The sequence below is a fragment of the Ovis aries genome, chromosome 23 (assembly GCF_016772045.2).
Source record: "Ovis aries strain OAR_USU_Benz2616 breed Rambouillet chromosome 23, ARS-UI_Ramb_v3.0, whole genome shotgun sequence".
Classification (NCBI taxonomy): domain Eukaryota; kingdom Metazoa; phylum Chordata; class Mammalia; order Artiodactyla; family Bovidae; genus Ovis; species Ovis aries.
In genome coordinates this window covers 20,858,699-20,873,247 of record NC_056076.1, presented here as the reverse complement: position 1 = coordinate 20,873,247, position 14,549 = coordinate 20,858,699, and the positions used below count along the sequence as shown (strand labels likewise).

At 46.7% G+C, this 14,549-nt stretch overlaps 1 protein-coding gene across 9 annotated transcripts in view; it reads left to right on the top strand.

Moving 5' to 3' along the window:
* FHOD3 (formin homology 2 domain containing 3) overlaps positions 1 to 14,549 on the top strand; it is a 528,593-nt gene that overhangs the window by 340,697 nt on the left and 173,347 nt on the right. For all 9 annotated transcript variants that reach the window (XM_042239380.2, XM_027960707.3, XM_042239379.2 and 6 more), the window contains exon 8: positions 6,739 to 6,833. In XM_042239380.2, coding sequence (XP_042095314.1) covers positions 6,739 to 6,833 — 95 coding nt within the window. The remainder of the gene's footprint in view (positions 1 to 6,738; positions 6,834 to 14,549) is intronic.

The following is a 14,549-nucleotide window of genomic DNA, read 5'->3' as shown; positions in this document are numbered from 1 at the left end:
AACCAGTGTAAAGAAGACCATAGAAATTTACCTGTAGTCTCACCAGATGGAATTGTTGTTAACATGTTGGTATATGGTTGTGTGTGTGTATGTATGTATGGACACACATGTTTATGTATAAGTCAGCTCAGGGACAACTGATGAAAACAAATGAGAGGCCTAAATAGCCTTCTTTGATTCAAACCACTTGTGTCTGACTCAGTGTTGATCAGAGACCCACATTCAGGACTGAATGCAAAGATGAAAGAAAGCAGCTTCCTAGTTGCTTTGAAAGTTTGAATATGAGTTAATGAAAGCCATCCAGGACCATGAACTGGGATTCTGCATTTTTCCCACAAACACGCAGGCAGATGTCAGTCCCTAGCATGGTGGACTGCAGGTGGGAGGCAACTCTAGGCCTGTGTGTGCTTGTACCACAGAGACAGTCCTAGTGTGTGATCAGGGGCTATGAGTCTAGAAGGTTGATGCCAGGCTATCTGAAGCATGACCATGAAGACCCTTGTGGCCTAAAGCACATCAAGGGGATCCCTTGAGAATCCTAATGAAGGCTTCCAATGACTCAGAAGCCAGGGTGGGCTTTCCCAAGGCCAGTCCATGGCTTAGGGTCAAAGGTGGGTGTTTGGGAAAAGAGTGAAGCTGATCCTTTCATTCATCCTTGGAAGATTCATACTCTGTTCTCCAACTCTTTGAGTTACTTTAGGATAATTAGCAGGCTCTTCATTTTCCTATCCTAAATTTCAGGTAACCCTTGGGCCCTTGTCATGTGGGCCGTGTTAAAGGAGACAACCTTCTTATGACCTGGAGGTTCTCCCTTGACTTCACTGGTTTGGGAGCTCATAGCTTCCTTCCTCCGGAGAAGGCAATGGCACCCCACTCCAGTACTCTTGCCTGGAAAATCCCATGGATGGAGGAGCCTGGTGGGCTGCAGTCCATGGGGTTGCTGGGAGTCGGACATGACTGAGTGACTTCATTTTCACTTTACTGCATTGGAGAAGGAAATGGCAACCCACCCCAGTATTCTTGCCTGGAGAATCCCAGGGACGGGGGAGCCTGGTGGGCTGCCGTCTATGGGGTCACACAGAGTCAGACACGACTGAAGCAACTTAGCAGCAGCAGCAGCTTCCTTCCTCAGACTGCATATCTCACGTAGAGACCATCTGGGAAAGAGGAGTGATCCTGGGTGCACCAAACCCGCAAGTCTCCACCTGTAGGCCCAGCTGTACACTCAGCTGTACTCTCTCCCCCAAGACAAAGCAATGGCTGCTCTTTCCCAATTTATAAAAATAAAGTCATAACAGGGAATGGATTGTTTTCTCAACCTCATGGTTTTCCCAGTGAAATTTCTTAAGCTTTTGGCAAGTATTGTCATCTGGCTGCTACTGAGCACTAGCAGCTGAGGACAGACAGGATCCGCACTGATGGAAAAACTCGGTCCTAGCTTATCATGTGTGGTTCATTCGCGTATTTCTCTATGACATGTGTGGTCTTGGCCATGACATTATAACACATACATGTAACACCATCCTATATTACTGCCAGTAAAACTGTTCCTGAACTCTGTGCTGGAATTGCACACATACATACGTCATGCTGTTCTGCAGGGGGAAGTATAACTTGCAGGTGTGTTTCCACCTGGCAGGTTGAGAAACTGCCCTCCAGTCCCTCTCAGCTGGATGAGCGAGTAGGTAGACATGCCAGAGGTGACCAAGGGCCAGCTAAGTACATCCATTTCAACACAAGTTTATAAATCCGCCATAAATGTGACTCCTCAAGGTGGTTTTGGATTCATTCTTTTGGAGGTTAGGTTGGAGAATGGGCATGTTAATGTACAGACCTTTTTAGTAGAAAGGAATTCTTTTGGATGATGAAAAATGGTAGGTTTAAAGAATCAGCAAAGAAAATCAACAAGTGAGCCGCAAGTTCTCAGAAATTACTACCACATGAAGTTGTCCAAGAACAAATTCCTCTGATTGCTGTATAAACAACACATCCCACACATGGGTTAACGGGAAAGGTTCATCGGTGAGCATGGATGGACAAATTGCTGTTCTGCCAACAGTGGGCCAGTTAGGGAGCAGCAATAAAAGCTGAGGGATTTAGGTGTATCATAGGGACTAATAAATATGTATGAATTAGTGAAAATTAAAAGGGCCCCATTTGATCGTGGTAGTTGGCACTTTGGCTCAGGTGCTAGAATGAAACCATGGATTTGAGTTAGTCTCTAAGGCATGGCTCAGTGTCATACCTGTCTGTGCAGACTGCTGGCACGTCTTCTCCTTTGCATGGGTCTTCAAGTCACTTTCCCTTCCTAGTGGATAGGGCCAGGCAGGAAGAGAGAATGGCAGTTAGCAGCCATGGGAACGCATGGGAAGGTGTTGCTTTGTCATTCTGCCATCATCAAAGACTTCTTCACTAGTGGTTAGCAGGAAACTGATCGAGAATCGCCTGGGCAGGGTGCCCCTCCCTCTGACTGTTTGGGTTTCCCTCCCAGACAGAGGGTGCGGGTAAGTGACCAGATGGGGTACCTTATTTTGAAATTTCAGTCATAAATCTTGAGTCCTGCTAATTTGGTTCAGCACTGCTTTTGAAGAGGTGCCGTTTTTCATTTGAATGTGAGGTGATGAGATATGACATAATTTTTAAACATGTGTCTCACACATGATTAACGGAGCTGGGGAGGTGGGTGGGGAATCCAGACATCCTTTCAAGCCATCTTGGCTCTGACTTGTGCTCAGGGGTGCATTGCTCTGTGAAGACCGCACAAAGCATGGTGGAGGTTAGAGTGCATGGAACTCAGGCTCTGTTTCCATGGTTATTTCGAGCAGAAGTATATTTGTTAAGTGTTCATCCCTTACAATGAAAGACATGGAACATGCCACTGGGACCTTGTGTTTGAGTGTTAGACCAACTCACATACAAGGCCTCATGCAAAATATTTTATTTTCTTTGGAGCTTAATACAGAGACTTGGAAGAGAGTAAGAGGACAAGAGTATTGAGCAGTTTATCCTGTGCTTATTCATTCTGGGTTGAGAGAGGGGTGATGTGGTTTGCTGGGAGGAGGGGGCCTGGCCAGGAAGCCTGAGGGGCTGGCCTGGGGGGGGGGCAGCGTGGGTGTCCCCTGCCCACCACCTTCACTGTAGTGACAGCTACTGCTGTCCAAGTGCCTGCCACACAACAGACACGGTTCGAAGTATTTTTCATATAAAATTCATTTGTTTAACAAATATCTAAGTGCCAATCATATGCCTTCGAACATCAGAAAGAAACCAGGCTGTCATAGATCCTATACCCACTCCAGTGCTGGAGGTGGAGTGGGAGAGAGATGAACAATGATGATGAAGGAAGTGGCCATCCCCTGATGTTCTGCATCCGCACTCAGGAGAGGCGACAAAGCGCCACATCTCCGGGACACCTCGCAGTGAGCCGCTAGGGTGGATGTCATCTCACCAGTTTACGTGCCTCCCCTGAGCCTCTGTTCGTTCCACTACTCTGGGGCTCAATTTTGTTCTCTGTTATGTGAAGGGGGAAGGTCGTGTGGTTTACGATTCTAACACAGGGCCACCCCCTACCATACATATTCATTCAGTCATGTCCAACTCTGTGACCCCGTGGACTGTAACCTCTATCTGTGGGATTCTCCAGGCAAAAATACTGGAGTGGGTGGTCACTGCCTTCTCCAGGGGATCTTCCAGAGTCAAGGCTTGAACCTGGGGCTCCTGCAGTGCAGGAAGATTCTTTACCATCTGAGTCCCCAGGGAAGCCCCAGGGAAAGTGTTAGTTGCTACCGACACATACACACACGAAACCCCATATGGAGCAGTGAAGGTGTGGATGGGGGCAGCAGTGAACTGGACCATTTAGTTCTGACACGCGGGCTCCTGGGACAGGTACAACTGCTGGTGCTTGATGCAGGCCAGCTGGAGCCCTGACAAGGTATTTGCGTTGAACTAGAAGGTGTCCTCACCTCCCCCTTCATGCTTCTAAAAATGTCTTATTTTCTGGTCCCCAAACAGTCAAAAGATAGTGAACATGTATCCCAGTAGTGTCTGATTACATGCAAATTTCCAGACTCGAAATCCTTAAATAATAAACAGGAAATCAGATATTATAACTAAAGAACACGTTTTGTGTATGTCGTCTTTAAACTTTATTTATTTAGTTTGCCTGTGCTGGGTCTTCGTTGCTGTGTGGGCTTTGCTGTAGTGGCGGGGTGTGGGGCTCTTGAGGAGGCTTTTCTTGTAGTTTTGGTGCCACAGGCTTCTCCTTGAGGCACAGGCTCAGTAGTTGTGGTTCCTGGGTGTTGTTAGAGCACAGGCTCAGTAGCTGTGGTTCCTGGGCGTTAGAGCACAGGCTCAGTAGCTGTGGTTCCTGGGTGTTGTTAGAGCACAGGCTCAGTAGCTGTGGTTCCTGGGTGTTGTTAGAGCACAGGCTCAGTAGCTGTGGTTCCTGGGTGTTGTTAGAGCACAGGCTCAGTAGTTGTGCTTCCTGGGTGTTGTTAGAGCACAGGCTCAGTAGCTGTGGTCCCTGGGTGTTGTTAGAGCACAGGCTCAGTAGTTGTGGCTCCGGGGTGTTGTTAGAGCACAGGCTCAGTAGTTGTGCTTCCTGGGTGTTGTTAGAGCACAGGCTCAGCAGTTTTGGTGCACAGGCTTAGTTGCTCCGTGACATGTAGGATCTTTCCAGACCAGGGATCAAGTCAAATCCATGTCTCCTGCATTGGCAGACAGATTCTTTACCACTGAGCCACCAGAGGAGCCCCGAATATGTTTTTTAATTAAATGAAGCCCCTGTTTGAATGCTTTCATTATAATGGATAAAGTGGTGCATAGATATGTGTGTCTGCATAAGAGAGAGAAAGAGAGAGGAAATAGACCATTCACCTGTCTCTTTCTGGGATGCTTGCCATTGCGTCCTTCCTCTCCTTCCACAGGCCCCGTTTGACATCTTTGGCTTCAAAGTAAGCAACCAAGAAGCATTTTGGGGCCTCTGAGTCCCACTGGGAATTCTTTGCATCAGTGCTGTCTCTCTTGTACAGGCTTTTCTTTACCCATGTAGAACTCATGTTTTCATGTTTTGTACTGAGGTTGGGTGTGAGTGTGAGTGACGGAAGTTGCCCTTTTATTAGCACAAGCAGAGGCATTTAGAAAGCTTGACCTACACCCGGACAATGAGACCTACTGACCACACTGATTATCTTGAGGACAGAAATGGTTACTTCGCTAGGCTGTGAAGAAGAGGTGTGGACTTCAAGACAGTTTGATGATAAATATCAGCAAGAAGATAAGACAGCAGTTAGCACACAAAGGATCATGCTTTTGTGTTTGGAGTAACAAAGGGTTATAGAAGCTTAGTCATAGATTCCTAGTTTGGACTAACTGGGCAACTAACCCAAAGGAAAAGGCATTTTGTTCCCTTGCTGGGATCGCCAACAGACCTGAAATTCTATCTGTGTCTTTCATGTTGTACAGTAGGTGCCTCATCCTTTTTAAATTCTCCTGTCTTATCTCCTTACTGTGTGCAGTGAACCCTGTGGCTCTTTAAAGACTACCCCAGTTTAAAGCCACCCTGTACCCTCTCAGAGGTCCCCATTCACTAGTCAGCAGACATTTTATTGAGCACCTACTATGTGCTGGGCATTCTGCCAAGGGCGGAGAGATAAGACACATGCCATCACTTCCCTGGGGGAGCTTTTGTTCACAAGACCAGGAAATCAGCTCTGATATAACCCACCCAAGAATCAGCATTTGAAGCCCACTGGTTTTAGGTTATTTCAGAATTCACTTTTATCAACAAAAATAGACAATATCCCTTTGAGATCTTTATAGAGAAACCGGGAAAGAGCTGCATGTTCTATACCACCATGCCAAGGGCAAGGCAGCACTTCGCTGCAGATGTTTATCCCCAGTACAGGAAATCATGTCAGGGTGTGTGTCCCCTTTGTGGCCTTGGCCTAGTGATCCTGAACATGGAGGGTTTTCCTTCCCTCCCTGGAGCCATGGGACAACCTCCATGAGTACCCCCACCAGTCTCACTGAGGAGTCACTTCTTACACCAAACCCTCCTCGACCATCTCACTTCAAAAGACCACCCTCGTTGAGTGACAGGCGTGGCTAAGTGCTTTGCCTTCTAATTGCTTTTACCCTGTGCTGACATGTACTCTGCATTTGTGCCTGACTGTTCCATTTGACTGTAGACCTTCTGAGGGCCACCTTCTAGAGACCCAATTCCTTGTACCTGGTTGATGCCTAAAATAGTATTTGTGACTTGATAGAATAGAGATAATATACTTCTGTTCTGGAAATGTCTGCTAGACGGACATTTCACTGTTACTGTTTTGAGTCCTTTGCTTGAGTGACTGACTGTAAGGCTCTCCTGAATCCTCTTTCCTTGCAGGAGATGGACACACACAGAGAGTACTTTCAGAACGTTTCCATACTCAGAGAGTAAAATGCATGGTCTAAAAAAGCTGCATATAATTGGATTTTTTTTAAATTGCCTATTTAGTATAAAGGGAACTTTTCAAGCAAACTGATAGGCATCCGACATGAGGAATATACATTTTCAAGTAGACAAGGATGACATGGCATTTCATCATCTCATTGGAAGGATATACAGAGTCATGCTTTGAAATTTGGTGAAAGGCGCTCCTGTCATTGGGTAATGAGTCTGGATAAACTGTGATGTGAGTTGGATAAGGAGTCCCAAATTGCTGTTTCTCATGATTTTTGCTTTATTCATAGGAGTCACACCCTGGTCAAATATCATGGAAATCCTGGACGAAAAGGATGGGGTCGACACGGAATTGCTGGTTTACGCGATGACTTTAGTGAACAAGGTTGGTTGATGTTTGCTGTGGGTTGAATTGTGTCTCCCACAAAAGACGTTGAAGTCCTGACCCTGGAGCCAGTGAATGTGATCTTATTTGGAAATGAGATTTTTGCAGATGAGGTCCTTAGGGTGGGCCCTAATCCAGTAGGACTGGTGTCCTATAAGAAGAGGAAAGAAGACGGGAGACACAGAGGGGAGACAGTGTACACACTCGTCCATGAGGAAGGCGGCCTTTGAAGGCAGGGCTGCAGGTTGGAATGACGCATCCGCCAGCCGAGGACCACCAAGGATGCCGAGGATTGCCAGCAGCCAGTCCCGGATGAGGCAAGGAAGGGCCCTCCCCTAGGGCCTTCAGGGGTAGCACGGCCCAGCTGACACCTTTTTTAATCTTTCCAAAACCAGCGTTTTCATTTTTAAAGCCCTGCCGTGTTTCTAGTGGGTGCCAAAGGCCACCTGCCACACTCACACCGGGTTGTTGTGCAGCCAGCGAACAGTCTGGCCACCAGCAGACCAGGCCAGAGAGGTCCCCTGGGGTGGCTCTGTCCGGCTGCTGGTCCTGAAAGCTTGTTGCTCCAGTTCACCTGCAGTGACTTTGCCCTCCAACTCCCAGATCCTCGATGCTGAGCCCGCGGCAGCACCGAGGTGGGAGCAACCGGGACTGAAGCGCAGGGCTTTGATGATGTTCCCGCCGTCTAGCCCGTGAAGGTGCTCACCTTCATCAAGGTCCCACAGTGTGGCTTGGCCAGCCTTACCCACAGAAGCACAGAGAGATCCATCTGGAGAGACAGTCAGTGTTCAGGCAGCCTCTGTGGCCCATGTAATTGGTCTTCAGCTTACAGTTTCCCAAGTTTCGTACGTAATTTCAGTCATTGTAAGCCGCTCAGTTTGTGGTACTTTGTTATAGCAGCCCAAGGGAACTAGTACACGTGGAAACCTAAAATTTACCCTCTGAAGAAGCTCGCACCATGTACACCCCCATGCGGGTGGCTGGAACATGCTTCAGCATGCCTTTTCATTAGAGCAGACCCTTTACACACACGCATGGCGTGTGTCCATGTGTGCTGGTGTTCGTACATGTGAAGGCCCAAATTGTCTGCCAAGTTTCTAGACTTTGGTTTTTCTAGTGAAACCAGAAAGAGGGTAGCAAGACTTTTATGGCACTTTTCCTATCGAGATGTCCCCTTAACATTTTTCCTTAAGAATATAGATGAACAAGTTTTACTCTAAGGAGATGATTCACGATTGGGCAGAAAAGCAAGCACTCTTATTCCACGGCTGATTGAATTCTGGCTGTGGGGGCCAGGGAAGGGCTCCTGAGGGTGGATCCCATCCTCTCCTATGGTGGTGCCCTGACCTTGTGCTCTCATTCCACCCGTCGCGTCCTCCCTGGTGGCCAGCTCGTGGGGCAGCAGCTGTCTTCAGTGTCCGTCCTGAGGGGTGCTCTGACAGTGGGTCCCACGCTGACCAGGGACAGCCCGCTCTCAGGACTGGAGTTCCCTCAGTGCCCTGGCCCTTCCTTATTAATAACTGAGGGAGGGTGAGATGGTTATCTTCACCCTGGACCCCAGACAGCACTTCAGCCACCCCAAGGCCCTGCCTTTGTACTCCCCGGGGTGCCAGGTATAAGCCTAAGGACCAACTGCAGTGATGGTTAGTTCTTCAGAAAGGACTGAGACTCTCTTGCTGAAATATACCTGGAGAAATATGAATTGAGAGAAGTATGAATTGGTAGAAAGCAACGTAGTTATGAGAAGTAATTCTACTAGGTATTAAGATGTTGTGTAAACTTTAAGGATTAAAACAATGTGGTCCTGACTTTTTCCTTGGCAGATGGCTGAAGCAGAGGGGCTGGAAACAGACCTCAATGTGCATGCAGTTGAAATCCACAGGGATAGTCAGCACCATTTATGACCGAGAGAGGTTTTGCTGAGTGGAAATAAATGAAAACATGCTTTGACTGTGTAGCAAAATAAATTTCGGAAAGATTGAAAAGTTCAGTGTAACACACCAAACTGTAGAAAAATAAGAAGAAACAGAGGTGAGAATCAACTGGTTTCTGGCCAGTGAAGGTCCACCTAATAATATAAGCAGTCAAAAATATTCCAAAGAAAAGGAGTTAAGTGTTTCACTGTATTAAACTATAAATAGTCATATTTACAAGATGAAAACTACCAATAAAAACTAAAGGCACATGGAAAACTTGGAATTCATTTCCAAAAATTGGGCATAAAAGGGTACTATCCTAAGTATATTGGGTTGGCACAAAAGTTGGTTCAGATTTTTCCTTAAGCTGGTCTGGAAAACACAAACGAACTTTTTGGCCAACCCAGTAGTATGACCCCAGTCAACAAATGAATGACATTAACCCTATTAAGTTTAAAAGAAATGTGTAGTTAAACAGCAAGTCATTTTCTCTGGGTCATGTGGGCAGTGATTGTTTTTTAATTGAATGCCAGTTATTGATGAGGTCATGGGACATTTCCTACAGTCCTGGTGGGAAACCCGCTTTCTGGACAATAATCCTAAGAACTCAGTTTTTATTTGCAAATCTCTTTGTGAGTTGATTTAGCATGCAATTTGAAAGCGATTTTCTGTTGGTTTTTGAAGATGAAGGTCATCTATTTCCTGTCATTTTCAGTCATTGACCTTGTATTGGAAAACACTGAATTCAGCAAAAAAAAAAAAGGCAATTTCACTCTTGGGCAGTGTGTTCGCTTAGCGGTGGAGGCCTTGCTTGACTCTGTAATGAATGACCCTGGCAGCAGCCATGTGACTTGGGCTTCTGCTGCCAATCGCTGGCCAGGGCCCAGTGCATGTCGCTCTCCTTGGCATCATATGGCCTCCAACATCCAGGAATTCCTCACTTACTCTTTCTCTTCTGGCAGTTCCATCCCATATTTGTTAGTCCTGGCCCAAGGGAAAGTTCCAAGGACATGATTCCAGGTGCCATCCTTTCCTCAGAAAGATCAGCAGGCACCCATACTGGGTTTGTTTGTTTTTGCTGAGTTTTAGTCACATTGATCATTCTGGTGTGTAACGTCCTCTGAGACCCGAAACATCATCATGCGGTGACGTGCTAATGTGGGTCTGGAAAAAATGCAGACTCTGAAATCTGGGAAATTGTATTGCTTTTCTAACTTTTCTTTCAACAAAATGGCAGAGGGCCTAATAATACGGAATTCAAATGACAAAATAAGGGTACGAAATCCTAGCCTGCTCAGGGCTCTGAGACTGACGTCGACTCCCTTGGTTAAACAGACACATTAATGAGGGGTTTCCAGGATCCAGACTAATGCCCCCTGAGCTCTTCCCCTCCCCTCCATATCATCAGTAGATCTGAGTGAGCATCAGCAACGAAGCATTTCTCACCCTGCAAGCTGAAGTTGTGTGGAGTCCTGTCCCAATCCAGCCGCACTCCTCTCAGTGGGCCTCCCCAACTTTGGGAGCTCAGATATTGATCACCTTGTAGAATCAGATGAGGCAGGTGGGGACATGATTAACAAGAGGTGGCACTGTGGTGCTGTCTTGGGGCATTCAGAAAAGGCGGCACCAGGGAGCTCTGGGGAGGGAAGTTATTCTAGTGGAGCCTGGGGGGTGAGTAACCTGATGGGATTCACACTGAGTGTTTGTTTTTGGATTCGACTGTATGGCTTTTAAAATTATCATACAGTAAAATTAACTCTTTTGGTATTTAGCTGTGGAAGTTCTAAAACATATGTTGTCATGGGTGACCTTCACAATTAGCATATAGAACAGCTCCATGTCTCCCCCAAATCTCACATGCATGTTATCCTTCTGTAGTGACATCCTGACCCCCTATTCATGTCTCTGACAACCACAGACTTATTCTCCATCACTGTAGTTCTATTATTTCAAACGTGGGAACCATGCGGGATGTAACTCTTGAGGCTGACCTGTCTCAGCACACTGCCTTAGAGATTCATCTGTGTCACTAGGTGTATTAACAGTTTGCTCCTTTTCACTGCTGCGACGTGTTCCATTGTGTAAATACACCACCATTTGTTAGCTCTTCATCCACTGAAGAGATTTCGGTGTCCACAGCTTTTAACTTTCACAAATGCTCCTGCTGCAGTGAACGCTCGTGTATAGGCTTTCGCTACCCTGGTTTTATCCCTCAAGAAGGATTTGACGGAATAAGTGAAAACCCAGGGAAAGGAAAATAGAATGCTTGCTAAGACAGAGATTTCTCCCTTGAGAGGGACTGTAAAGATTTGCTTGTCAAAAATCCTGGCAAGACAAGGTCTGAGAGAAACCAGGAAGGGGGTCCCTAGTGTCATCTGATATACTTTGCATGTAAGTTACATAAGCAGGGTGACAATATACAGCCTTGACGTACTCCTTTTCCTATTTAGAACCAGTCTGTTGTTCCATGTCCAGTTCTAACTGTTGCTTCCTGACCTGCATATAGGTTTCTCAAGAGGCAGGTCAGGTGGTCTGGTATTCCCATCTCTTTCAGAATTTTCCACAGTTTATTGTGATCCACACAGTCAAAGGCTTTGGCATAGTCAATAAAGCAGAAATACATGTTTTTCTGGAACTCTCTTGCTTTTTCCATGATCCGGCAGATGTTGGCAATTTGATCTCTGGTTCCACTGCCTTTTCTAAAACCAGCTTGAACGTCTGGAAGTTCATGGTTCACGTATTGCTGAAGCCTGGCTTGGAGAATTTTGAGCATTACTTTAATAGCATGTGAGATGAGTGCAATTGTGTGGTAGTTTGAGCATTATTTGGCATTGCCTCTCTTTGGGATTGGAATGAAAACTGACCTTTTCCAGTCCTGTGGTCACTGCTGTGTTTTCCACATTTGCTGGCATATTGAGGGCAGCACTGTCACAGCATCATCTTTCAGGATTTGAAATAGCTCAACTGGAATTCCATCACCTCCACTAGCTTTGTTCGTAGTGATGCTTTCTAAGGCCCACTTGACTTCATATTCCAGGATGTCTGGCTCTAGGTGAGTGATCACACCATCGTGATTATCTGAGTCATGAAGATCTTTTTTTGTACAGTTCTTCTGTGTATTCTTGCCACCTCTTCTTAATATCTTCTGCTTCTGTTAGGTCCATACCATTTCTGTTCTTTATCGAGCCCATCTTTGCATGAAATGTTCCCTTGGTGTCTCTAATTTTCTTGACGAGATCTCTAGTCTTTCCCATTCTGTTGTTTTCCTCTATTTCTTTGCATTGATCACTGAGGAAGGCTTTCCTATCTCTTCTTGCTATTTTTTGGAACTCTGCATTCAAATGCTTATCTTATATGCAGAGTACATCATGAGAAACGCTGGGCTGGAAGAAGTACAAACTGGAATCAAGATTGCTGGGAGAAATATCAATAATCATATACTATCAATAATCATATGCAGATGACACCACACTTATGGCAGAAAGTGAAGAGGAACTAAAAAGCCTCTTGATGAAAGGGGAGAGTGAAAAAGTAGGCTTAAAGCTCAACATTCAGAAAACTAAGATTGTGGCATCTGGTCCCATCACTTCATGGGAAATAGATTGGGAAACAGTGGAAACAGTGTCAGACTTTATTTTTTGGAGGCTCCAAAATCACTGCAGATGGTGATTGCAACCATGAAATTAAAAGACGCTTACTCCTTGGAAGGGAAGTTATGACCAACCTAGATAGCACATTAAAAAGCAGAGGTATTACTTTGCCAACAAAGGTCCTTCTAGTCAAGGCTATGGTTTTTCCAGTAGTCGTGTATGGATGTGAGAGTTGGACTGTGAAGAAAGCTGAGTGCCGAAGAATTGATGCTTTTGAACTGTGGTATCGGAGAAGACTCTTGAGAGTCCCTTGGACTGCAAGGAGATCAGTCCTAGGTGTTCATTGGAAGGACTGATGCTGAAGCTGAAATTCCAGTACTTTGGCCTCCTCATGCGAAGAGTTGACTCATTGGAAAAGACCCTGATGCTGGGAGGGATTGGGGGCAGGAGGAGAAGAGGACAACAGAGGATGAGATGGCTGGATGGCATCACCGACTCGATGGACGTGAGTTTGAGTGAACTCTGGGAGTTGGTGATGGACAGGGAAGCCTGGCGTGCTGCGATTCATGGGGTCACAAAGAGTCGGACATGACTGAGCGACTGAACTGAACTGAACTGAGAGTCATCTGAGAGTAGAGATGTCCAGAGACATCTGCTCACAGTTTTCTGGAGTGGCTGCCACCTTTGCCAGAAGTAGGCACATTGGCCATGAGTGTCAGGGTAGACATGGGAAGACAGGGCCCAGGAGGGGTGAGAGCGTGGCAGAGTTTGCTGAACATGTTAGAGAATCTGCTGAAAATAGGTGAGTGTGTGCTTTTGGGCTGCACAGCTCCCTCCCTGTGTGGACAGAGAGACAAGCTGTTTTTGACTGTGATGGGAGGCCAGCTCCCCTACAGCCACACGTGAGCGGGGGTGGCATCTGGATGTGGCTCAAGCCCGCATTTTCACTGTGACCATGCAGATGACTTCTCAATACCCTCAGTTCTGTGCCTCTTACTGAGCAAGGACTCCCTGAGTCTGGTTCTATAGACCTAATGGTTTAATTAGGTTGCGCCATCATGGTTGGGCCTGCAAAGGCAGTGGGGATTAGTTCTAGAAATTTAACCCCCTGGACGGACAGAATCTCGATTGACTCTCTGCAGGGAAGAAAAGGGAAGAAGAAAGGAGGGGAACTGGATGCTGAGGAGACACCAGCGGCCTCTCTCTGTGCCCATCCTACCCTGCCCCCACCCTGCACTACTGTGTAGAAAGATTTGGATCTAACATTGAATGTCAGCTCACCTGTGATGGGCAGGTCAGCAGTTAGTCAGGGCACCTCTGGTCATTAGCCCTGGCCTGGCCTTTATGTCACCATTTTCCTCTTCCTCATCTTTTATTTATTTACTATTTATGTGGCTTATTTGGAGCGTCCCTGGTGGCTCAAACAATAAAGAATCTGCCTGCTATGCAGAAGACCTGGGTCTGATCCCTGAGTCGGGAAGATTCCCCTGGAGAAGGGCATGGCAACCCACTCCAGTATTCTTACATGGAGAATTCCATTTACAGAGGAGCCTGGTGGGATTCAGTCCGTGGAGTCGCAAAGAGTCGGACACGACTGAGTAATGAACACTTGCTTGCTTGCTCATTATTTGGCAGTGCTGTGTCTTCCTTGCAGTGCGCAGGCTTCTCTTCTATGGCACGTGGCTTATTTGCACTGCAGCATGTGGGATCTTCCTTCCCAACCAGGGATCAAACCTGCATCCCTGCATTGGAAGGTGGATTGGTAACCACTGGACCACCAGGGAGGTCCCTCCCTCTCTTCATCTTTTAACAAGTTCTAGAGTTTTCGGTCAGAGAAGGCAATGGCACCCTACTCCAGTACTCTTGCCTGGAAAATCCCATGGGCGGAAGAGTCTGGTAGGCTGCAGTCCATGGGGTTGCTAAGAGTCGGACACAACTGAGCAACTTCACTTTCACTTTTCCCTTTCATGCATTGGAGAAGGAAGTGGCAGCCCACTCCAGTGTTCTTGCCTGGAGAATCCCAGGGATGGGGGAGCCTGATGGGCTGCCATCTATGAGGTCGCATAGAGTCGGACACGATTGAAGCGACTTAGCAGCAGCAGCAGCAGCAGCAGAGTTTTCAGTAAAACAAAAGATGGACTTGTTCAGATGAGAAGGTTCTTTGGGTGGGTGTGTACTTTTTAGGTTAGGTCAGTGGACTGCTGTCTGCT